A 26,673-nucleotide genomic window follows, 5' to 3' on the forward strand; every position below is an offset into this window, starting at 1 on the left:
GGGGAACCACCTTGGCTCATGTTGGCTTGAACGTACTGTTACGCACACCCCTAATAGGAGAGGCCAAATGTGGTGGAACCCAGAGAACAGAGACAGAGGCCAGGAGATGATATAACAAGGATTTAATAATAAAGTAGCCTATAGCTAAAGAGCAACGTCCGTGATCCAAGGGGGTAATCGAGGGTAGTCCAGAGGTCAAGCCAGGGAGATCAGTCCAAGAAGGGAAAAAAACAAGGGGGCAAAAAATACGAGGTCCGGGTGGGAACGGGTTCAGGAGACACAGGAGGGAGCGGGTCCAGGAGACACAGGAGAGGGAACGGGTCCAGGAGACACAGGAGAGGGAATGGGTCCAGGAGGCACAGGAGAGGGAACGGGTCCAGGAGACACAGGAGAGGGAACGGGTCCAGGAGGCACAGGGGGTCGGAGGGAGCTTGAGGGTGACACAAAATGACGGGGAAAAACTCAGCCAGGAAGAACACAAAAACACGGTAACTCGAGGAGAATGCAAGGAGATGTATACGAGGAGAAAATACGGGAGCCAGAACTAACCGTACAGCTTATTACGTTCAAGCGTCGGGTCTCTGTCTGCAGCAGCGTTATATAGGTGGCTGTCCTGATGGTGATTGGAAGCAGCTGGGCTGATGATAATCGCCAACACCTGAGCAGCTAGCAGAGCAGAGACCCGGCCCGCTCAATCCGGCAGGGATGAGGCGCCGGAACGAGGCTGACGGGGGCGTGCCCGACGGGGAGGCATAACATTAGCAGTAGAGATGGTTATGCAAAGCCCTTATATTGCACCATCCTTATAAAGACTGTATGAGTAGGCATCTGGGTAGGCAAATGCTTTCCTGTTGTCTTTTTACCCAGACCCAGTCAGGCTGGTCAATGGGATTGGCCGCTGCTCTGGTAGAGTAGAGGTTTTCTATGAAGGACAGTGGGGAACAGTGTGTGATAACGGCTGGGGTATGGATGATGCCAGTGTGGTGTGTAGAGAAGTGGGCTGTGGAAGTGCTCAAAGTGCCCCACGGATTGCCCAGTTTGGTCGGGGTGCTGGACCATTCTGGCTGGAGTTGGTTGAATGTTCTGGAAGTGAGAGCTTTCTGACACAGTGCTCACGCGGGGTATTGGGAGGAACACATGCCTGTGATCATTACAAGGATCCTGGTGTCGTCTGCTCAGGTAAGAAACTGACTCTGTCTTGTCATTGTATTTCTCTTGGTTACACAAAGTATTGCAATATATTTATATGGACTATATGAGTAGGTTGCGATGTCATCTGCATAACCTTGACTTTCCAATTGTCATTTTACTCAAGACCTAGTCAGACTGGTCAATGGGAATGGTCGTTGCTCTGGTACAGTTGAGGTGTATTACAACTCTGAATGGGGAACAGTGTGTGATGGTAACTGGGACATTGATGATGCCAGTGTGGTGTGTAGAGAGCTGGGCTGTGGAAGTGCTCAAAGTGCCCCAGGAAATGCCCAGTTTGGTCAGGGTGGTGGACAGATCTGGATGGATAATGTTACATGTTCTGGAAATGAGAGCTCTCTGACACAGTGCTCACACAGGGGATTTGGAAAACATAATTGTGATCATTTCAAGAATGCTGGTGTCGTCTGCTCTGGTAAGAAACTGACTGTTTTATAATTGTATCCCTCTTCATGCCTTTATAAGGTGTTACCACTAGAGATGGTTACACAAAGTCCTTATATTACACTATCCCTGTTAAGACTGTATGACTAGGTTGTTATATCATAATGCATAACCTTGACTTTTATTTTATCTTTTTACTCAAGACCTACCTGTAGTCAGGCTGGTGAACGGGAACGGCCATTGCTCTGGTAGAGTTGAGGTGTATTACAACTCTCAATGGGGAACAGTGTGTGATGATGGCTGGGACATAAAAGATGCCAGTGTGGTGTGTAGAGAGCTGGGGTGTGGAAGTGCTCAAAGTGCCCCAGGAAATGCCAAGTTTGGTGAGGGTGATGGACGGTTCTGGCTGTATGATGTTACATGTTCTGGACATGAGAGCTCTCTCACACGGTGCTCACACACAGGGTTTGGAAAACAGATTTGTCGTCATGAAGAGGTTGCTGGTGTTGCCTGCTCTGGTAAAAATCTGACTCTGTTCCATCATTTCATTACTCTGTGATTTTCTAAGGTGTTAAAACAGGAGATGGTAACAGAAAGTCCTTGTTAAATTATCCTTACAATAAAAACTGTATGAGTAGGCTGCTATATCATAAGCATAAACATTCCTATTATCTTTTACCCAATACCCAGGCCCAGTCAGGCTGGTCAATGGAACTGGCCGTTGCTCTGGTAGAGTTGAGGTGTATTACAACTCTCAGTGGGGATCAGTGTGTGATGATAACTGGGACATGGATGATGCCAGTGTGGTGTGTAGAGAGCTGGGGTGTGGAAGTGCTCAAAGTGCCCCAGGAAATGCCCAGTTTGGTCGGGGTGGTGGACAGATCTGGATGGATAATGTTACATGTTCTGGAAATGAGAGCTCTCTGACACAGTGCTCACACAGGGGATTTGGAAAACATGATTGTGATCATTTCAAGAATGCTGGTGTTGTCTGCTCAGGTAAGAAACTGACTCAGATTTATCATTGTATTATTCTTTGTGACTTTATAAGGTGTTACCACTAGAGAAGGTTACACACAGTCCTTATATTACACTATCCTTGTTAAGACCATGAGTAGGCTGATATATCATTCATAACCTTGACATGCCTATTGTCTTTGCTCCCCAAGACATACCTGTAGTCAGGCTGGTCAATGGGAATGGCCGTTGCTCTGGTACAGTTGAGGTGTATTACAACTCTCAGTGGGGATCAGTGTGTGATGATGACTGGGACATGAGTGATGCCAGTGTGATGTGTAGAGAGCTGGGCTGTGGAAGTGCTCAAAGTGCCCTAGGAAATGCCAAATTTGGTCCGGGTGCTGGACAGATCTGGATGGATGATGTGGCATGTTCTGGAAATGAGAGCTCTCTGACACAGTGCTCACACAGGGGATATGGAAGCCATGATTGTCGTCATCACAACGATGCTGGTGTTGTCTGCTCAGGTAAGAAGCTGAAATCAGAAATCAGAATCCTTTTATCGCCATTTGTATTTGACATACATAGGATTCTTTTGCGACATTGTGGAGCCAACAACAACACAACAATGGACCAGTGCAAGAACAGGAAAGGACAGTGCAAAATACAAAGTGCAAAACTAGCAGTGCATTTGGCCAACACAAGAGACAGTGCAGTAGACAGTATAGTGCAAAAATACAAGGGGTAGGGGAGAGAGTCAGAGGGGAGCCTTGTTGATAAGGCAGATGGCCATGTCTTCTCATTCTATCTCTCTTGGTTACACAAAGTATTGCAATATCCTTATATGGACTATATGAGTTGGCTGCTATATCATATGCATAACCTTAACTTTCCTATTGTCATTTTAACCAAGATATAGTCAGGCTGGTGAATGGGAATGGTCGTTGCTCTGGTACAGTTGAAGTGTATTACAACTCTGAATGGGGAACAGTGTGTGATGATAACTGGGACATGGATGATGCCAGTGTGGTGTGTAGAGAGGTGGGCTGTGGAAGTGCTCAAAGTGCCCCAGGAAATGCCCAGTTTGGTCGGGGTGGTGGACAGATCTGGATGGATAATGTTACATGTTCTGGAAATGAGAGCTCTCTGACACAGTGCTCACACAGGGGATTTGGAAAACATAACTGTGATCATTTCAAGGATGCTGGTGTTGTCTGCTCAGGTAAGAAACTGACGCTGTCTTATTGTATCACTCTTTGTGACTTTATAAGATGTTACCACTAGAGATGGTTACACAAAGTCCTTACAGTATATTACACTATCCTTGTCAGGACAGGGTGTTTCTAGGGTTCAAATTCATCAGGGCAGGGGTGAAAATTAACTTTTTGGCTCACGTTGAGTCACCTGCCAAGGGGACTGTAGATGAAAAAATCTACCGGCCAACTATATATTCTCCCGAAATCTAGTCGGCAATTGGAAATTTTACCTGCATTTGGCCGGTGGCAGGTTTTAATTTTCAGCCCTGCATCAGGGGCTCAGCCTGAACAGTGTGCGTGCGCTACAATTGCTTATAACAAAATAGGGAAAGTTAACTAGCCTACTAGCCATAAATAGCTAGATAATAATTACCTAGCTGCTAACTAGCTGCTTATTAGAAGAAATATTTCGATGTCTACCTGATAATTGCACCATTTTTAAGTTTTATTTCAGAGGAAAATGAAGATGTGAGACACGTATAACTATCATTAGCTAGCCAACTATCATTAGACCACCTCTAAATATGGATCTGGCTGGGGATGTGTTAATTCACTTGGGGCTGTAAACAGTCTGGCTTCCTTTTTAAATGTAGTTTTACATGAAAGCTCTCATATGTAAAGGGGCGCCCTGGATACGTGTTATCATAAATGGTGTGCCTGGTGACAAACATTTGAGAACCACTGAGCTAGACTACCTAGCTAGCTAGCGAGATATTCACCAACCTGAGTTTGTAACGTCTATAAAGCAGTGGCGCCCTCATGTCCTGACTCCTACTCTTCCTCCACCTCGCATGTGCCTGATCGTTGCCTAAATCCTTTTACTTATTGAAGAAGCTTCTTATTTCCTTCTTGCCAAGCTACCACCAACAATGACAAGTCAAGTCCTCTAACTAGTGCTCTCTTTCTCTCTCGTTCACCGACTCTCGGGCTCACAGAAAATTCTCACATGCTAAGTAGTGAGAATCAGTCCTCTTGAATGAAACACACGGAGGACCCAAAATATAGGCTACTTGCGTATTATTTATATATATATTATTATTATATTATATTATTTTTGAGGGATTTAATACATGATCGGAATAACAGATGGATATAATAGCCCCCGGAATGTTACTTTCATTCAACATTCAGGGCTTTTGCTGCGTTCCTTTTGTATTGGAGCTCCGAATTTGGCGCTTGGGATGACGTCATATCCCAGTTGAATGCGTTCCAGAAACAAAATGCGAAAAACCCACTTTTTTTTATTTTTATTTAACCTTTATTTATACAGGTAAAAAACACATTGAGTTCAGAGACTCATTTACAAGTGTGACCTGTTCACAATCATTCAACACTCGTTTCACTAAATTACAAACAACAGGACAGAATTACAAATAAAACATACAGGACTATGTGTAACAATAACAACAATGGAAGTCTAAAAGTGCAAAGTGCATGGGGGATGAGAACAGGGGAGAGTTATCTTGGAGTGCAAGAACATGATATTGGCACACTCACTAAATCAGGCAATAGTCGCTTAAACCTTTTGAAAGAGATCAAATTGGACAACTTAAGACTCAGCTGTAAGGAGTTCCAAGAGGAAGGGGCTGCATATGAAAAAAAAAACTTTCTTTGCAGTTCTAGCCAAGTTAGCCATTGCTAACAATATACCTACCAGTTGATAACAATGAACTATGCTATTTTGCACATACGAACTTCATAGCAACATTGTCCACTGATAGACATTGGACAGTACTGATCAGACAACTGATTTAATGAGACAAATTATACAGAAGCGCTAATAAACAGTCTTATTACAGTTTTCCCTTATTGTTAATGCGCGGAGTATCCATCTTGATTGACGTTAGCAACTGACGTTGATGAAGTTGGTATATATTCTTTATCCCAAGTAAATTGCTGGAAATCCGAAGTTCAGATGACATACTGATGACAACTTTGACGTTGAACCCGGGAATTCTGACGTTTCCAATACAAATGGAACACAGCATAAATGATTGCTAACGTCAATCAAGATGGATATTCCGTGCATCAACAATAAGTGAAAGCTGTAATAATACTGTTTATTAATGCTTCTGTATTCTTTGTGGCTCATTAAATCAGCCGTACACTGCACAATGTTGCTACGAAGTTCATATGCGCAAAATAGCATAGTTCGTTGTTATCAACTGGTATTGCTAGCAATGTCCGGAGCTCCGATACAAAAGGAACGCAACATTATCCCCAGATGCCCACCTCTAACAATGCCAGTGGGCCTCATTCACCAATGTTAAGAATTTCTTACACTGTGTCCTAACTGCTTGCGACGCGAGCAACAGAACACGACATCGCACGCTTGCTGTCCTAACTGAAACCGTTAAATTTCCTGTTCTGTTACGTCATTTGTCTATATTCCCAACTGACTATTGTGTAGCTACTCGACTTTCGAACGTGTGTCAACGCAAGCGACAGGAGGAAAATAGGAACAGGGCGAGCGTCAAAAGGGCAGTTAAAACGTTGTGCTGCTTCACGCTGCGTCGCTCGGGTCCAGTTAGGACATAACAATAGAAAACAAAGCAATGGAACGCATTTTGTCACTGACGCTCACTCGCGTCGCGTGTAGTTAGGACACAGTGTTAGGAAGCATTTCTTCTTAAACTCCACCTACACCGTTTCCAAGAAGATTCTGGCATTCACCAATGCTGTCACATGTGGGAACTAAGAACAGAATCTACGAACACGGAAGAGCAGTCTTAAGTAGGCTGTAATTGCTATTGTTTCAAAATTATTCCACTTTCATTTCATTCAACAAGTTCCAATCATGAGCAGGTATCAGCATGGGCTTCAATGCGTTCCACAGCAATTGTTTGTTGACTTGACTCACTGTTTTGGTGCTTCTGGCGTGGTCAGGAACCAGAGTATAGGTTGTGGATGGGTAGATGGTAAACAAAACTATACTAATGCTTCAAAATTGCCAAAATAACGCTTGAAAAACCTTAACTAGCCGAGAGGCCTGCTTCCATGCTTTCCACTACAAAGGGAGGCAGCCATCTTACTTTTAACCTGTGCTAGTAAGGAATGCACACCTAAGTGCAGTGACCACACCTGGCCAATAGGTGGCATACTTCAACAAAAACTACCATAATATAATATGGGCTATGGGCTACAACAACAAACTACAACAAATGTATGTACTATCCAGTGCAAATTATATCAATCAATGTATTTCCACAGGATCAGATCCAAAGGTTAGTACAGGTAAGTACCAACAGAAAATAGTAAACTTTCCACAGGATCAACAAAGGTCAGTATAACACACATTTCCACAAAATTCCCTTCTAGGGTTAATGGCTCCAACATAGGCTATGGACTATTCGAGGGAAAAAAATGTTCATTTAAAATGATTTGTGATCGTGTTTATTTCAAATCTACAGTTGTATAACATTATAGGATTGCAATACTATAATATTTTTGACAGCCACTGGTGATTTGGTCCTCAACTCGGCAAACGCTGATTTGCGCTAGGGTGCAAAATACGTCTTTCTTTTTTTTGGTCTTCTTTCATATTACGGAAGTTGAAGTTGTGAAGAACCCATTTACTACAACAGACAACAGTTTTAGGTTCACGAAATACATATAATTAGTCCGCAAACTAAGCTTGTTCTTGTCTGTTTTCCAGCCGAGTTTAGAGGCGGGCTGATCGATTAGCATTGATTAGCATTTCTAGTTTCATTGGCTATTGCTTCCGGATTCTCTACCACCCACACCTCCCATAAGAACAACACACCGGCTTTGTTTACATTTAGTTCCAAGTGTAACCATGGATGCTGCAACTTTTGGGTTAGGGTTAACAAAAGGGATTCCTCAGTTAAGTTGATTTAGCAGCACTAGAATTCCAATAAGCATATCTTCTTAAACTATTTTAAGATTTCAATGTATGAGACCTCATTTGAAAGCTTACAATCTGCACTTTCATAATCTGTAAAAAAGTAAAAAATGACCTTGCCCTACTTGAGGAGCAAAACACCAGCGGCTGTCACATTTGTATCATTTATCTTATAATAATGCTTTTCATTATTTTACAAAGTGAGAGTGATGCCCTTCTCCGGGGTGGGGTAGGTATTTTGATGTAAACAAGGCCTCCGATTGGTCATCTTTTTCAAAAGAATCCGCCCCTCCCTCCTGTCAATCATGATGTAGTCCCTCCCTCCCCCTGCCGTTTAATGTTCTCAACATGACTGATAAGTGTGGCGAGATGGAGACCCTGATTGGTCAATACATTCGGGCGCGGTGCATTCTTTGAATCCAAAATACAGAGGCAGCGGTAAACACGGAGATCCATGGTTATTCTCACAGCACTTCTGTTACTGATAGCTAAAAGGATATTATGCCAATTTTACCAAATAAAACCAAAAGCAAACTACCTAGCCCACCTTTAACTGAACGAGTGGACTAATATCATCCCATTCACTTTACTGATGCTGCTAAATATGACAGGTGGGGTCCGGTCTTTTGTTTGGGCATGCCGCGTTGACAGCTGTTTAGCCTATTTAATATCCTACATTTTTGTAGACTGTAGATATTGTATATTGAATTCTATCACTTTGACATTTTGCACTGTTCTGCCACACTATGTTTATGCCCAAGGCAAATTCCTCATAGTAAGACTTGGCTAAATAAAAATCGGATTTTTTCCACGCTGGATTCGACCTGCAGACCTTTGACTTGCCAGCGCACTTGACACAACCCCACCTAAACCAATAGGCTATGCTATCGAAAAGTTGGCGTGTCAAGGGTACGGATGACCGGTATTCATTCAGAAGAGTGACATCTGCGCACAACGTTGTAGTTGCATGTCCTTATATTGGGCTGGCGGGGAGATTACCTAATACTAACTCGGGTGAGCGGCCACATGCTTTCACTTGGCGAAACCATGGGATTCACCATTAAGAGAAGGGAAATGCGAACTCATCCAGCGGTTTACGAACACTTTGTGAATCAGATGGGAGCATTCTTTAGAAACGTTCTTAGGAAGAAATTTAAGAATGGAACTTAGGAAGATATTGGTGAATGAGGCCCATTGATCCTTGTTAAGACTGTATGACTGCTACGTATCATATGGATTTTCCTATTGTCTTTTTACCCAAGTCCTACATGTAGTCAGGCTGGTCAACGGAACAGGTCGTTGCTCTGGTAGAGTTGAGGTGTATTACGACTCTCAGTGGGGAACAGTGTGTGATGATGACTGGGACATAAGAGATGCCAATGTGGTGTGTAGAGAGCTGGGCTGTGGAAGTGCTCAGAATGCCCCAGGAAGAGCCCAGTTTGGTCAAGGTGATGGACAGATCTGGCTGGACAATGTTGCATGTTCTGGACATGAGAGCTCTCTGAAACAGTGCTCACACAGAGGGTTTGGAAAACATGATTGTGAAAATTTCAAGGATGCTGGTGTAATCTGCTCTGGTAAGAAACAGACTCTGTTCCATCATTTCATTACTCTGTGATTTTCTAAGGTGTTAAAACAGGAGATGGTTACAGAAAGTCCTCGTAACATTATCCTTACAATAAAAAGTGTATGAGTAGGCTGCTATGTCATAAGCATAGACATTCCTATTATCTTTTACCCAATACCCAGGCCCAGTCAGGCTGGTCAATGGAACTGGCCGCTGCTCTGGTAGAGTTGAGGTGTATTACAACTCTCAGTGGGGATCAGTGTGTGATGATAACTGGGACATGGATGATGCCAATGTGGTGTGTAGAGAGCTGGGGTGTGGAAGTGCTCAAAGTGCCCCAGGAAATGCCCAGTTTGGTCAAGGTGCTGGACAGATCTGGCTGGACAATGTTACATGTTCTGGAAATGAGAGCTCTCTGACACAGTGCTCACACAGGGGATTTGGAAAACATAATTGTGATAATTTCAAGAATGCTGGTGTTGTCTGCTCAGGTAAGAAAATGACTCGGTTTCATCAATATTACTGTGATTTCATAAGGCGGAGATGGTTACACAGTCCTTTTATCACACTATCCTTATTAAGGCTGCTGCTATATCATATGCATACTAGAGATGGCTACACAAAGTCCTCATATTACACTATCCTTGTTAAGACTGTATGACTAGCCTGCTATATCATATGCGTAACCTTGACTTTCATATTGTCTTTTTACCCAAGACCTACCTGTAGTCAGGCTGGTGAACGGGAACGGCCTTTGCTCTGGAAGAGTTGAGGTGTATTACAACTCTCAGTGGGGAACAGTGTGTGATTATGGCTGGGGCATGGATGATGCCAGTGTGGTGTGTAGAGAGCTGGGGTGTGGAAGTGCTCAAAGTGCCCCAGGAAATGCCAAGTTTGGTGAGGGTGATGGAGAGATCTGGCTGTTTAGTGTTAAATGTTCTGGAAATGAGAGCTCTCTGACACAGTGCTCACACAAGGGATATGGAACACATGTGTGTGACCATGACGAGGATGCTGGTGTCATCTGTTCAGGTAAGAAATGTCTCATTGTCAAGGTTTCCCAGGAGTAGAACCCAAACACTAACAAACAAGGCAGGCTTAGACTATTCAGAGTTGATTCCCAAAATCCCCAAAAGAAACTAAATATGGTTCTCAGAGAGCACAGACCTTCGCCCTGGAATAGATTTCATGGTTCCGTGCGTGCCAAAATTGAATTGGTTCTGAATTGGATGGGCTGTTAGGTGACCCATACTAGACTCCTCCACTGAGTTTCATGAAAATCAGTCTGGTAGTTTTAGTGTAAACCTGTCTAAAAAATGAATGGAGGTGAATGACTGACTGTGTTTTGGTGGCTTGTGGACCCGCCCTGTGATTCAGATCCACTCCACTTTAATGAGCTATACAAAGGCTCATGCTACACCCATCCAATGAGTTTCATGAAAATTGGTCTAGTAGTTTGTGTATAACAAACATATAAACCAAGAAATGGCTCGTTACGTGACCCGCTACACTCATCCACTGAGCTTCACTAAAATCAGTCTGGTAGTGTTTGTGTAATCCTGGTCCAAAAAATGAATGATGGTGAATGGCCGGCCATGTTTGGGCGGCTCATGGACCTGCTCCATAATTCGGATCTGCTGCAAAATATAGGCTAATGCATTCTAGGTTGGCCCATGCTACACCGTTCCACCAAGTTCCATAGGTTGCTGTCTTTCAGTATCATGAACAGCTAAATCCGAGAACATAGCAACAGGCCAAACAAACTTTTTTTACCCTTACTTTCTGGTCGTGATCTTTTGCTGGCATCGGCAGGGGGAGGCTTGCTGTTGACGCGCTTCAGAAATCTTTGTATATCCATCCTGTCACATACATAGCAAGCAAGCACTGCCTAGACTGTAGTTCCCGCCTTTCGCTGGGTCGTCTGTAATTCGCGTTATGTGCCCATTGCGCATGGTAAAACTGACTCAGTTTTACTATTGTATCACTATTTGTGACTTTATAAGGCGCTAAATCATTCATAACCTTAACTTCCCTATTGTCTTTTTTACCCAAGACCTACCTCTAGTTAGTCTGGTCAAAGAGACTGGTCGTTGCTCTGATAGAGTTGAGGTGTATTACAACTCTCAGTGGGTAACAGTGTGTGATGATGACTCGGACATGAATGATGCCAGTGATGTGTGTAGACAGCTGGGGTGCAGTGCCTCAGGAAATGCCCTGTTTGATCAGGATGTTTTACCACTCTGGATGGATATGGTTGCGTGTTCTGAAAATGAGAGGTCTCTGACACAGTGCTCTCACAGGGCATTTGGAACACATACATGTCATCATGGCGAGGATGGTGGTGTTGCCTGCTCTTGTAAGAAAATGACAGAAAATAGTCCTTTCGCAAGTCGATCAAAATAATCTGTCAGCAACCCCCCGCCCAACCCCGGTCAACAACCTTATGAGCGGCGAGATCTGCACAATATCCCATAATTTGGGGAAGTGCAAAAACACATAGAATCCATTGGTCTTTTAAGGCTGTTAGTTTTGTCCACCGTATATCACCTCACGGCAGTTTTGAATGATTAGGAGACTAGTGTGAGGGAGCAGGTGGCCGAGTAGTGTGCCGGCTGTCGACCAGGCCAGCACCTACGTTGTCCTAGGTCAGGGGTCAGAACCTTTTAATATCAAGAGACATTTTTGGTCTTGGTAATGGGGGGGGGGGGGGCTACTGAAGGCAAAACCCAGCTTTTCCCCACTCTCCCAGAGATACCTGCACCCCTTACTTAATCCACGAATAGACAAAATTATGTACAATAATATGGGATTTGGAAAATAATCAATAATAACTAAACTCTACACAGTCCTAAGGCTTAAATGCTTTAGTCTTGATCGTATGGGACCCTTGCTCAAAGACTGCAGAGGAGAAGGATTCTCAGGAAAAAAGTTTACGTTTTAAAGCTATTGAATTTGCAAAACATAAAATGACTCTCTGATTCACCTTCAGGGTCCTCAACGTTTCACATGCCATGACCCAATGTGGCAGAACCCACCATGAAGAGGAAGAGCTGGTGATTGAGAATGAAGATGATGGCCATCTTGATGATTTTCACGAAAATGTCAATTCCCTGAACGTTTTATTGCTTATTCATGTCTTTGAATTGCCGTTTATTGTTCTCATTCTTATGCAGTTAGCACATGTATACACATTTCATGACTAAAATAAATTGAATGTCTAAATTCATGGTAAGAATATATGTTTTGATGTCATAGCCAATTTCAATTCGTGCATGCATTCACAGTGTAGCCAAACCTATACCTACTGTATGTTGAGAATGGTTGACACATTGTTTCTATGTGTAGACACCAGAAGTGTCATCTAGAACTCTGCTGTGATTTTTCCCTTTGGGGAGGACTGGCTCTAGGGAGAGCTAGTTGGGCGTCGGCCTGGTGACCAGCGGAGTCGGCAGGAACAAAGCGGAACTCGAGAGGTGCGCAGTAGAGATGCGCGTAGTGAGTGGCGCGTGTGAGTCTGGGAGGGGGCTGTCTGGACGGGCGGGCCCGAGAGAGTGGTAGAGCGTGAGTTGCGGTGGCGCGGAGAGAAGGCAACGACGAGACGAGACAGAAAAGTTGGGAAGACAACATCGTTTTTATTTTGTTCTTAGCTTGCGAGTTGAGTTCGGTCTAGTTAAAGGAAGAAGAGGACTGACTCCTGGTTCGAAATAGTTGCTAACGGTAAAGTTCGGAGGAGTAGCCAGCTAGTTAGCCACACTGGCTATAGTGAGCTCAGTTTTGCTAGCTAGCCAAGAAGCCGGTTAGATACTGTACGCGGGGACGCGGTCGTTGCTTGGGAAGAGGACGACGCTACGTGGGACAGCATCGAGAGTTCGAGACTGTGCTTCTTCTCCCATCGGGGATTGGTCACCAGCCCACTTCCATCCAAGCTACCCGGAGATCAGGTGACAGTTCTGGGGATTGCGTGTGGGAGCTACAGTTCATATCATTTTGCTCTGTCACACCATGTCCTAACTACACGCGACGCGAGCGTCAGCGACAAAATGCGTTCCATTGCTTTTTTTTCTATTGTTATGTCAACTGGACGCGAGCGACGCAGTGCGAAGCGGCGCGACCGACGTTTTAACTGCCCTTTTGACGCTCGCCCTGTTCCTATTTTCCTCCTGTCGCTCGCGTTGACAGGCGTTCGTTCTTTAACTGTCTTCAGTTGGGAATATAGACAAGTGACGTAACAGAACAGGAAATTTAACGGTTTCAGTTAGGACAGCAAGCATGCGATGTCGCGTTCTGTTGCTCGCGTCGCAAGCAGTTAGGACACGGTGTCAGAGTGAAGTGGCCATTCGCTTTGGGGTCACTGCGTTCCCTAGCTTCGTCACAGCGCTGCATCAGGACTAGTATCAGCGTTTCCGCTGGTAAGGTTTTGCAAGATCCTTGCCGCCACACCAAACATTTGATACAAAAAACAATAATACAAATTAGACTATATAAAAGTCTTAAATTAAAAATCTTTCACTTTTTAAATATTTCTGCCTAAATGCGCTTTCAAAACCACTGTCGCGCCCACATTAGGATTATTTATTTTCAATAAGAGCCTATAGGCCGCGCGCTCTGTGCCGCTCCATGCTGCTCCTCTCTGAGGTGATCGGAAGACTCGGCGCGTGAAGGGATTTTTTCTTCAGTGAGCGGCATGAGGTTACAACGAAACATAGGTAGGCTTTTGACGCTCAAATATTACCATATTACCATTACCAAGTGCCGTTATAGCTACAGTTAGACGTGCCGACAGCTCCTGCCCATCTCAAGCACGTTGGTAAAGCCTTTGGTTTTATAATTCCCTGATGACAACTAGCAGATCCTATAACCTAATATATCAATACAATTTTCAAGATGGGCATACGACAATTTTTGAAGAGGAAGAGAGAGGAGAATGATGAGACCAGTCAGGTAGGCTAAGTTATTGAAGAGGAAGAGAGAGGAGAATGATGAGACCAGTCAGGTAGGCTAGGTTATTGAAGAGGAAGAGAGAGGAGAATGATGAGACCAGTCAGGTAGGCTAGGTAATTGAAGAGGAAGAGAGAGGAGAATGATGAGACCAGTCAGGTAGGCTAGGTAATTGCCGGCTAGCCATGATTCACATCAGGGGGATTCAGGAACAAGGCAAGCTACCTGTAGGCTAACCGTTTTGCCCGCTTCACAGGGACCAGTAAACTCTGTTCGGGCAAGAGGAATGCCTCATGCAGGTGTCTGATCGGACAAGTAAAAAAATGAATATGATAAATTGGCCTTGTTGCTAATGTTACGTAACGTTATCTGAAAATACAGTTTGAGCCGAAGCGGAGCCTGCTCCATTTGATCTACGCGCTGCTGTCTGTCAGTCGGTCAGCCCTTCAAGCGAGCGTTGTCAAGGAGACATAAACCACAAGCGCGAGTAGGTTCTGCAACTTTCATGCGAGTCATTCGCAGCTTTTTGGCTGGCAGAACTAACACTAGCTTGCGTTAATCTTCCTCCAGCCACCTAAAATGTGCCAATCAAAATAACAGAAAAAGCAACAAATTATTTAGGCATGTTTAAAGTCCCAGTTAACCAAAATCAGAGATTTGCTTGAAAACACATTCTATGTGTTAGTGATGCATTGCTGATAACATGTAAAAATGGGATGAACCATGTGTAGTACTGAATTGTGAAGTTAGACCAGTTTTGTGTTTTTGACCAGTTTTGATTTCTGGATTTTCTGGGCGGGCTTAAAACGGTACTTGTTGACGTAGAGCGGTGTTCTTAGCATATCCCCGCCCTAACACTATATAAAGCTAGAACGGATTTGAATCTTCGGTTCTCCTGCTCAATCTTGAGTCTAGAATTAGCTAGTTTTAACCAGCAGTCTAGAATTAGCTAGTTTTTCTTAGTTAGCAATGCCTATGCATAAAACTAAACGAAAATGCATCCTTCCTGGATGCCAGCAGGAATGGGATGATAAGGTCTCCTTCTTTCAACTCCCGAGTAAAGCTGAAATGAGAAGCAAATGGTTAGCATTTTTGAAGAGCCATGGTGTTACAGAGGAGTCTGTCACCGCTAGCGCCCGCCTCTGCAGCAAACATTTCACTCCCGAAAGCTTCTGCAATTATAATATGAGGCTTTTGGGTTTCACAGACTCACGACTGGTCCTGGTGAATTCGGCGGAGCCAACCATCTCCCTCCCCGGCCTCCATTCTCCTCCTGTCGCATCAACCTTTGGTGCCGACACCGCTGCCTTGTGTGCTTATAGCTAATTAACGTTATAACGTTAGCTAGGTAACGTAAGCAATAGGAAAATACACTGCTACGTTAATCTACAAAATATGTGTCTTGACATGTATGTGGTAATGTCAGCTATGATGAATTATATGTAATCTTAGGAGGAATTATAGCTAACATTAGCTATGTAGTTTGTTGCAGATGGGAGTGTGTATATGACCTTAGTCTAGCTAACATAGCTAGCAGCACCGACCAGGCGACCATGCACCAAATAACGTTACGGATGATATATTATGACTATAAGCGTTAACTATACAGAAACTGCCTGCCATATTTGTGGCACCTGATGTGCGTATGGGTTCACCGGTAATGGTTACAGTATATTTCTCCAGCGGGAGACCGGGAGGCGGGAGCGAGGGGGATGGTTAGGTAGACCAGCTGCAGCTGGAGAAAGACGAACCCTCTTCTAGCGAAGCGGTGCTTGGCGGCTACTGGCTGAACATTCCAGTTCTGTTGGATATGTTGCGGGAAAGTTGAAGCCGAGTGCTCGTTATTCTCACACATAACATTGCCAACGAGAGTGGATGAGTCTGTCCCGATTATCAACTCCGGTAGTGTACGCTTCTTCGCGCTATCAGCGCTGTTCAAGCCAGTGACTAAAAGGTACATTTTAAACAACTTTTTCCATTGATCCCAAGGGACGACAGGATCGCCTGGGAGGGATAGGAATGGGTCCGGAGGTGGCAGGGAGAAAATAGAGACAGACTCATACATTCCTCGTTGCCTGTTTTTGTATTTTGCATCTAAGGGCAGTAACACTGGCGCGTTGGTATAGAGTAGCTACAGTTTTACCTGTGTTGTTTGTCAGGAGGTAGGTTAGGAGGAAGCATCTGTGCATTTGACTCATTAGACAAGTGTAATTTCAACTCCTCTCTGTTTTCACAAAGCTGTGCCTTCCTACCACAAAAGAGACGGCGTGCCAGTGTGACAATATGCAGACCAGAGAACGGTACTATTTGACAGGTTCTTCCCTCCACACCCCCTCCCCACGCAATTGGGTGTGGCTTCGGTGCCTTCAGCAGACACGCCCCCACAGTCTCAGACCAGAGAATGTTGCTGATTTTTAACCGATTTTGAAGCCTTATTTTATATACTTAGCGACATTTTTAATCACTCAGATTTGGCTGGGTGGTTAATGACATGTTTTCCTGTGGTGTGTGAAGCTCATAACAAAAATTTGAACTGGGTTAACCTGGACTTTAAAGACTAGCTTACCTTTTTATTTATTTATCTACAGCTGCTGTTATAATGGTAACCTACAATACATTTGATTAAAATATGTCTATAAACCATATGATTTATTAAGTGCTTGTGTGGGTTTACTGTTTTATCCCATCCAGTTACATGTAATTAATTACATTTTAAGCTCTAGGACTTTACCAGCCTTACGAGATAAGTTAGGCCATCTTTATAGACCTACTCTTCAGTTAATTGTTTTTTTAGGCAGAGGCAGGGATTGTGGTAGGAGAGGACAGGACTGTGGCACAGGCACAGAGTGGAGGCACAGGTGAGAGAGAAGAGGAGAGAGAGGTTGTTGAGAGGAGCGCAAGAGAGGAAAGAGGAGAAGGAAGGGGACAGGAGAGAGGAACAAGGGAGGAAGAAGAGTGGTCTCCGATCCCCCGCTTTTTCCGTTTCTAAATCAGACTCTTTTTTTCACACACCACCACACCAAGAGATCAGTTCCACAGGAAACACTGACTAGTATGCCGGCTTAGGTTATAGAGGTGTGAAAGTGTGGGCCCATGTTCAATTATTATTTGATTTGATACTACCAAATGCGCAGAGGTGTCTAGAATGTGTTCAGTTACTGATTGATTGGAGTATTTGAAACATTGAGGGGTGTGATAAGTGTGTGGGGTTCTCTCTGTGTGCTCTGAGGGACCGTTTATATTTGATGTGTCCAAGGGACCATTTTTTTGTTGAATTTCAGGCTGAGAGCTGAAAAGGGCTTTTTTTTTTTTGTTAAATTGTACTAAAGTAAAACTGCCTTTGGTGATTACTAATAATAATAATAATCATTATAAATATGATGTGGAGTGTCTTATGTTTATGATTACAGTGTTTTTCCATTGGGTATGCATTATCCTAGGTAGGCTGAACATAAGGGTGCTAAAAGAGTGAATACCTAGGAGTACCGAATCCAGTGAGTCCCAGTGGAGGGTATAGCTCAATAGAAACGTCAGTGTTCATATTCACTAGGTGTGGGGGGGTGTCACCTACAAAGCTGAGTGCAGAGCACTCAGAGAGCAAATCCTTAGGCCCCATCGAGCTCACTCATATCCCACGCTTTGGAAAGCGACACCAAGTGTTGGGGCACTTCGGAACAAGATTCTCTGCATTCCAGCCGCCTGGTGGGTGTGGAAGACTCGTCTACAGTATCTTTAGCTTGTTACATATGCATGAAATTAAAAGGGTGGTACATTTCTCTACACTCGTAGTAACTGTTGAAATTACATAATTATGGCGTCACATTTATGTCAAAAGTCAAGAGCGCATAAAACACACTCAAGGGCAGATTATGTTATTTCACACGCGCAGATATTAACTGCGCACTCGCACAATGTAAGTCCTTGCGCAACAAATTCGACAACCGAGAGCGATACAGGCTGCCACGTATGGAGCCACCAAGCGTGAGAGTATCTAAATGCATAAAAATGAGAACATTAAAAGGCAATTCAAAGACATGAATAAGCAATAAAACGTTCATGGAATTGACATTTTCGTGAAAATCATCAAGATGGCCATCATTTCATTCTCAATCACCAGCTCTTCCTCTTCATGGTGGGTTCTGCCACATTGGTTCATGGCAGTTGAAACGTTGAGGACCCTGAAGGTGAATCAGAGAGTCATTTTATGTTTTGCAAATTCAATTGCTTTAAAACATAAACTTTTTTCCTGAGAATCCTTCTCCTCTGCAGTCTTTGAGCAAGGGTCCCATACGATCAAGACTAAAGCATTTAAGCCTTAAATGCTTAAGGAGTATTCTCAGACACAGGTTACAAATGACATTCAAAACAGGATCTTATGTATAACTGGAAGATCTGCTTACATTACCTGTAGGTTCTAGACTTAAAGTGAGGATATGTAACTTATACTTATGAAACCAGCACCCCGAGGACTGAGGGTAAATTCAGCCTGATTGAGCAGTTTGATTGAGCTCACACTCCCAAATAAAACCGTTGAAGATTGCATCGTGTTGCTGATTGAATCTCAGCAGGCACACACGGTTGGAACCAGGTGCATATGTGTGTTATTAGACATATTCATACAGATTGTATGTATGTAAATATTCAATATGTTATGCATACTGTACATATATATTTCTCGTACTCTATTTTGTATATTCTCAACTCTATATATTCTTTAATCTAACCTATGCTGGACATTCTCACTGCTGAAACGCCCAAACCCCTGGGGATTATTAAAGTTAATCTTATTTTACAGTATATAATATTACAATTCTATGAATTCCACCTACGGCTGGTCTTCAAGTTCATCCTGGCTGTTATGGTGACCTCATCGCCTCATGGTTGACGTAGTCCTCCTGGTGATCCTCATCCTCCTCACCCACTCCTTCCTGCGTGTGTACGACCTCCTCCATGGGATCTAAGGGGTTAATATGATACGAGCAGGTGTTCCATTAAGCTGAGACGATTACTGGGTTTAAACTGACACAAGTTGGCTATGACAGATAGAGAGACGGACGGACGGACGGATGGAAGGACAGCCAGCCATCACAATCATCACTGTATGCTGTAATGCCACTGTAACTACTGGCCCCAACCTGATTGTGTTAGTAGGGTGGGCTTCAAATGAAAGAAAATTAACTCAGAGTGCTCTTCCATCTCTGAACACTTCAAAACAAAATTAAAAGATATATGAGAACAGCCAAAACAATGAGTTTCAGAGGTAGCATTAAGTAAAGATGCATTAAACTGACTGCAGAATTTGAGATTTTTTACACCCCATCAGGCTTGTGACGCGTGTGTTTTGTGACGCGTTCATTTCTGCGTACGTGCACAGTCGACCGAAGCCAGCTCTCAAAAGGAACACAGGAAACGCGCGGCGGACGCATGCACGCGTAGTTAAAAGCTACTATACTGGGGCGCCCCGGTAGCTCACCGGGTAAGGTGAGCTACCTGGTAGCTCACAATATGAAGGCTAGTCCTTCGCGCGGCAGACCCGGGTTCGATGCTCGGGTCCTGTGCCGCATGTCCTCCCCTCTCGCTCTCCCACGTTTCCTGTCTCTCTCAAACTGTCCTGTCCCATTAAAGCTGAAAAGCCCTGAAAAAAAATAATCTTTTACATAATTAATTATATAATTATGGAGTAGGTCCATGAGCCGCCCAAACATGGCCGGCCATTCACCATCATTCATTTTTTGGACCAGGATTACTCAAAAACTACCAGACTGATTTTAGTGAAGCTCAGTGGATGAGTGTAGCCTGGGTCACGTAACAACCCATCCAATTCTGGAGTGGATCCAAATCCACTCCAGTGGAACAATGTAGCATGGGCCAACGTAGAACCCGCTACATTTTGGAGCGGATATTAATCCCGGCTGGGAGCCATTTCTTGGTTTATTTGTTTGTTATACACAAGCTACAAGACCGATTTTCATGAAACTCAGTGAAGGGGTGTAGCATGGGCCTTTGTATAGCTCATAAAATTTTTGAGTGGATCTGAACCACGGGGCGGGTCCACAAGCCACCAAAACACAGTCAGTCATTCACCTCCATTCATTTTTTAGACAGGTTTACACTACAACTACCAGACTGATTTTCATGAAACTCAGTGGAGGAGTCTAGTATGGGTCACCTAACAGCCCATCCAATTCAGAACCCATTGAATTTTGGCACGCACGGAACCATGAAATCTATTCCAGGGCGAAGGTCTGTGCTCTCTGAGAACCATATTTAGTTTCTTTTGGGGGATTTTTGGAATTAACTCTCAATAGGCTAAGCCTGCCTTGTTTGTTAGTGTTTGGGTTCTACTCCTGGGAAACCTTGACAATGAGACATTTCTTACCTGAGCAGACGACACCAGCATCCTCGTCATGGTCACACATATGTGTTCCATATCCCCTGTGTGAGCACTGTGTCAGAGAGCTCTCATTTCCAGAACATGCCACATCATCCAGCCAGATCTGTCTAGCACCCGGACCAAATTTGGCATTTCCTAGGGCACTTTGAGCACTTCCACACCCCAGCTCTCTACACACCACACTGGCATCACTCATGTCCCAGCCATCATCACACACTGTTCCCCACTCAGAGTTGTAATACACCTCAACTGTACCAGAGCAACGACCATTCCCATTGACCAGCCTGACTACAGGTATGTCTTGGGGAGCAAAGACAATAGGCATGTCAAGGTTATGAATGATATATCAGCCTACTCATGGTCTTAACAAGGATAGTGTGATATAAGGACTTTATGTAACCATCTCTAGTGGTAACATCGTATAAAGTCACAAAGAATAATACAATGATAAAACTGAGTCAGTTTCTTACCAGAGCAGACAACACCAGCATTCTTGAAATTATCACAATCATGTTTTCCAAATCCCCTGTGTGAGCACTGTGTCAGAGAGCTCTCATTTCCAGAACATGTAACATTATCCATCCAGATCTGTCCACCACCCTGACCAAACTGGGCATTTCCTGGGGCACTTTGAGCACTTCCACACCCCAGCTCTCTACACACCACACTGGCATCATCAATGTCCCAGTTATCATCACACACTGATCCCCACTGAGAGTTGTAATACACCTCAACTCTACCAGAGCAACGACCAGTCCCATTGACCAGCCTGACTGGGCCTGGGTATTGGGTAAAAATACAATAGGAAAGTCAATGCATATGATATAGCAGCCTACTCATATAGTCTTTAATGTAAGGATGAAGTAATATGACTACTTTCGGTAACCATCTCTAATTTTAACACTTCATAGATTCAAGATTCTGGATTCAAGATTTGTTTATTGGCCATGTATATGGTTCACACATGCTAGAAATTTGACTAGGGTTAAGGCATATGCTGTTGCAGTTATAAAATCACACAGAGTGATGCAATGATGGAACAGCGTCAGTTTCTTACCAGAGCAGGCAACACCAGCATCCCTGTCATGACGACAATTCTGTTTTCCAAATCCTCCATGTGAGCACTTTGTCAGAGAGCTCTCATTTCCAGAACATTCAGCATTGTCCATCCAGATCTGTCCATCACCCTCACCAAACTGGGCTCTTTTTGGGGCACTTTGAGCATTTCCACACCCCAGCTCTCTACACACCACACTTGCATCATTTATGTCCCAGCCATCATCACACACTGTTACCCACTGAGAGTTGTAATTCACCTCAACTCTACCAGAGCAATGGCCGTTCCCGTTCACCAGCCTGACTACAGGTAGGTCTTGAGTAAAAAGACAAAATAAAAGTCAAGGTTATGCATATGATATAACAACCTATTCATACAGTCTTAACAGGGATAGTGTAATATAAGGACTTTGTGTAACCATCACTAGTGGTAACACCTTATAAAGGCATGAAGAGGGATACAATTATAAAACAGTCAGTTTCTTACCAGAGCAGACAACACCAGCATTCTTGAAATGATCACAATTATGTTTTCCAAATCCCCTGTGTGAGCACTGTGTCAGAGAGCTCTCATTTCCAGAACATGTAACATTATCCATCCAGATCTGTCCGCCACCCCGACCAAACTGGGCATTTCCTGGGGCACTTTGAGCACTTCCACACCCCAGCTCTCTACACACCACACTGGCATCATCCATGTCCCAGTTATCATCACACACTAATCCCCACTGAGTGTTGTAATACACCTCAACTGTACCAGAGCAACGACCAGTCCCATTGACCAGTCTGACTAGGTCTTGAGTAAAATGACAATTGGAAAGTCAAGGTTATGCAGATGACATCGCAACCTACTCATATAGTCCATATAAATATATTGCAATACTTTGTGTAACCAAGAGAAATACAATGACAAGACAGAGTCAGTTTCTTACCTGAGCAGACGACACTAGCATCCTCGTAATGATCACAGGCATGTGTTCCTCCCAATACCCTGCGTGAGCACTGTGTCAGAAAGCTCTCACTTCCAGAACATTCAACCAGATTCAGCCAGATCTGTCCACCACCCTGACCAAACTGGGCATTCCGTGGGGCACTTTGAGCACTTCCACAGCCCACTTCTCTACACACCACACTGGCATCATCCATGCCCCAGCCGTCATCACACACTGTTCCCCACTGTCCTTCATAGAAAACCTCTACTCTACCAGAGCAGCGGCCAATCCCATTGACCAGCCTGACTGGGTCTGGGTAAAAAGACAACAGGAAAGCATTTGCCTACCCAGAAGCCTACTCATACAGTCTTTATAAGGATAGGGTAATATAAGGACTTTGCATAACCATATCTACTGCTAACACATTATAAAGTCATTAAGAGTGATATGATGATAAAACAGAGTTAGTTTCTTACCAGAGCAGACAACACCAGCTTCTCTGTGATGAGCACAATCATGTTTTCCAAATCCCCTGTGTGAGCACTGTGTCAGAGAGCTCTCATTTCCAGAACATGTAACATTATCCATCCAGATCTGTCCACCACCCCGACCAAACTGGGCATTTCCTGGGGCACTTTGAGCACTTCCACAGCCCAGCTCTCTACACACCACACTGGCATCATCAATGTCCCAGTTATCATCACACACTGATCCCCACTGAGAGTTGTAATACACCTCAACTCTACCGGAGCAACGACCAGTCCCATTGACCAGCCTGATTGGGCCTGTGTATTGGGTAAAAATACAATAGGAAAGTCAAGGTTATGCATATGATATCATACAGTCTTAACAAGGATAGTGCAATATAAGGACTTTGTGTAACCATCTCTAGTTGTAATACCTTATAAAGGCATGAAGAGGGATACAATGATAAAACAGTCAGTTTCTTACCAGAGCAGGCGACACCAGCATCCTCACTATGATCACAATTAGTTCTTCCAAATCCCCTGTGTGAGCACTGTGTCAGAGAGCTCTCGTTTCCAGAACATGCAACATCATCCATCCAGATCCGTCCACCACCCCGACCAAACTGGGGTTTGCTTAGGACACTTTGAGCACTTCCACAGCCCAGCTCTCTACACACCACACTGGCATCATTTATGTCCCAGTCATCATCACACACTGTTCCCCAATGAGAGTTGTAATACACCTCAACTCTACCGGAGCAACGGCCATTCCCATTGACCAGCCTGACCTGGTCACTGCCTGTCAGGCAAACAGAAAAGGGAAGTTATTCATCAAGTGTTTTAACGATGGAAGATCAACAGTAGCCTCGTAAAACCATCCTGATCTCACAGCTTACATTCTGTCTTGCTACAAGATTCATGATCTGTGAAGAAAATCTAAATGTATTGCTTGCAAGATAAGGATGATTTTATGAGGCTAGGTCAATAGATGTACAGTAGCATCTGAAAATTGGCAAGTTTTAGAAATAAATAATTCAAAGTGTGCATCACAGTGGACAGAAAAATGTGAATGATTGCTTTGGTTTTGCAAGACATGTCAATAAATCAACAGTACTTGGAGAGAGTGTCACTGACCTCCAGGTAAGGACACATTCAGAAGAATGGAGACTATATACCATGAAAAATAAGAGATGAAACCAGTCAGATTAAGAGTACATATCTGTCTGTGTATGTATGTACTGATGATGACACTGTTTTCCAGTTTGATTTTGAAGTTCTGAGAACTGTACTTAGTTATTTGAAAATACTCACATTAGGTGCAAATGTGACCTACATACATTTGTAGCTAATATTCAGACCTAATATTCAGATAAATATGAAAACACTGGCAACACTCATATCCCAGTTATCTTCACACACTGTTCCCAACTGAGAGTTGTAATACACCTCAACTCTACCAGAGCAGCGGCCAGTTCCATTGACCAGCCTGACTGGGACTGGGTATTGGGTAAAAGATAATAGGAATGTCTATGCTTATGATATAGCAGCCTACTCATACAGTTTTCATTGTAAGGATAATGTAACAATGACTTTATGTAACCATCTCCTGTTTTAACACCTTAGAAAATCACAGAGTAATGAAATGGTGGAACAGAGTCCGTTTCTTACCAGAGCAGGCAACACCAGCAACCTCTTCATGACGACAAATCTGTTTTCCAAACCCTCTGTGTGAGCACCGTGTGAGAGAGCTCTCATGTCCAGAACATGCAACATTATCCAGCCAGACGTTAGCCGAAGACCGTGGTGTCTTTGCTCCCGGAGTAGAAGTTCTCTCAGCCATATTCAGCAACGGACATGTCTCAAACGTCAATCAAGATGACGCTGCCCCTCTCTTATATACGGTGCCGTTTAGGGGGATGGGCACAGCGCCGGGCCGGCTTCGCTCTTAATAAAAATAAAAAAAATAAAAATTGCATTTGCTTCACAGGCACTACACCGTTGGCTATATTTTCTGTACAAATAGTAATGACTCCCCTAGACCTATGTATTGCATATATTGGATTTTTTTTTATTTATTTTTTACAAAAAGTGCAGCAAATCGAACAGAGCACCTTTAAGAAGATATGCTTATTTGAATTCTAGTACTGCTAAATCAACTTAACTGAGGAATCCCTTTTGTACAACTTCAACTTTTGTAATATGAAAGAAGACCAAAAAAAGGAAAGATATATTTTGCACTCTAGCGCAAATCAGGGTTTGCCGAGTTGAGGACCAAATCACCAGTGGCTGTCAAAAATATTATAGTATTGCAATCCTATAATGTTATACAACTGTAGATTTGAAATAAACGCGATCACAAATCATTTTAAATGAACATTTCTTTCCCTCGAATAGTCCATAGCCTATTTGAGACTGCTCTTCCGTGTTTGTAGATTCTGTTCTTAGTTGTTTAATGTGACAGCATTGGTGAATGCCAGAATCTTCTTGGAAACGGTGTAGGTGGAGTTTAAGAAGAAATGCTTCCTAACACCTTGAGCTAACTACACGCGACGCGAGTGAGCGTCGGCGACAAAATGCGTTCCATTGCTTTGTTTTCTATTGTTATGTCCTAACTGGACGCGAGCGACGCAGCGCGAAGTGGCGCGACGTTTTAACTGCCCTTTTGACGCTCGCCCTGTTCCTATTTTCCTCCTGTCGCTCGCATTGACAGGCGTTCGAAAGTCGAGAAGCTAGAGTTGGGAATATAGACAAATGACGTAACAGAACAGGAAATTTAACGGTTTCAGTTAGGACAGCAAGCATGCAATGTCATATTCTGTTGCTCGCGTAGCAGTTAGGACACGGTGTAAGAAATTCTTAACATTGGTGAATGAGGCCCACTGGCATTGTTAGAGGTGGGCATCTGGGGATAATGTTGCGTTCCTTTTGTATCGGAGCTCCGGACATTGCTAGCAATACCAGCTGATAACAATGAACTATGCTATTTTGCGCATATGAACTTCGTAGCAACATTGTGCAGTGTACGGCTAATTTAATGAGCCACAAATAATACAGAAGCATTAATAAACATTATTACAGCTTTCACTTATTGTTGATGCACAGAATATCCATCTTGATTGACGTTAGCAATCATTTATGCTGTGTTTCTTTTGTATTGGAAACGTCAGAATTCCCGGGTTCAATGTCAAAGTCGTCATCAGTACCTCATCTGAATTCAGGCTTTCCAGCTATTTACTTGGGATAAAGAATATATCCCAACTTCATCAACGTCAGTTGCTAACGTCAATCAAGATGGATACTACGCGCATTAACAATAAGGGAAAACTGTAATAAGACTGTTTAATAGCGCTTCTGTTTAATTTGTCTCATTAAATCAGTTGTCTGATCAGTAGGCTACTGTCCAATGTCTATCGGTGGACAATGTTGCTATGAAGTTCGTATGCACAAAATCGCATAGTTCATTGTTATCAACTGGTAGGTATATTGTTAGCAATGGCTAACTTCACTAGAACTACAAAGAAAGTGTGTTTTTCACGTTTTTTTTTCTGGAACGCATTCAACTGGGATATGACGTCATCCCAAGCGCCAAATTCGGAGCTCCAAAACAAAAGGAACGCAGCAAAAGCCCTGAATTTTGAATGAAAGTAACAT

At 43.5% G+C, this 26,673-nt stretch overlaps 1 protein-coding gene and 1 long non-coding RNA gene across 3 annotated transcripts; one reads left to right on the plus strand and one right to left on the minus strand.

The window, feature by feature from the left end:
* Positions 1–415: 415 nt before the first annotated feature.
* Positions 416–12,430, plus strand: LOC311318000 (scavenger receptor cysteine-rich domain-containing protein DMBT1-like). 2 transcript variants are annotated; one of them, XM_084449175.1, is made up of 10 exons: positions 416–1,179; positions 1,316–1,624; positions 1,797–2,111; positions 2,284–2,592; positions 2,763–3,077; positions 3,464–3,772; positions 8,931–9,245; positions 9,418–9,726; positions 9,953–10,267; positions 12,225–12,430. In XM_084449175.1, exons 1-10 carry the CDS (start codon positions 966–968, stop codon positions 12,248–12,250), a joined length of 2,736 nt encoding a protein of 911 aa, XP_084305301.1. In that variant the 5' UTR covers positions 416–965; the 3' UTR covers positions 12,251–12,430. The 2 variants fall into 2 exon arrangements, with proteins under 2 accessions (XP_084305301.1, XP_084305300.1); XM_084449174.1 differs by lacking the exon at positions 12,225–12,430 and having other exon boundaries at positions 9,953–11,128.
* Positions 12,431–23,688: 11,258 nt separating this feature from the next.
* LOC311317735 lies at positions 23,689–24,793 on the minus strand. The gene is made up of 3 exons (XR_014630767.1): positions 24,691–24,793; positions 24,157–24,189; positions 23,689–23,821 (listed from the first exon to the last, which is right to left on the minus strand). It is a non-coding gene; the product is annotated as an uncharacterized lncRNA (long non-coding RNA).
* Positions 24,794–26,673: the final 1,880 nt, after the last annotated feature.

Source organism: Borostomias antarcticus (assembly GCF_949987555.1).
Source record: "Borostomias antarcticus genome assembly, chromosome: 14".
Lineage (NCBI taxonomy): Eukaryota > Metazoa > Chordata > Actinopteri > Stomiiformes > Stomiidae > Borostomias > Borostomias antarcticus.

Bases quoted from the DNA above. Each gene is read 5' to 3' on its own strand.
- LOC311318000 (XM_084449174.1), top strand. From the start codon at position 966: ATGGATGATGCCAGTGTGGTGTGTAGAGAAGTGGGCTGTGGAAGTGCT. The intron at 1,180-1,315 runs GTAAGAAACTGA...ATTTTACTCAAG, and splicing joins TCCTGGTGTCGTCTGCTCAG to ACCTAGTCAGACTGGTCAAT. The intron at 2,112-2,283 runs GTAAAAATCTGA...CCCAATACCCAG, and splicing joins TGCTGGTGTTGCCTGCTCTG to GCCCAGTCAGGCTGGTCAAT.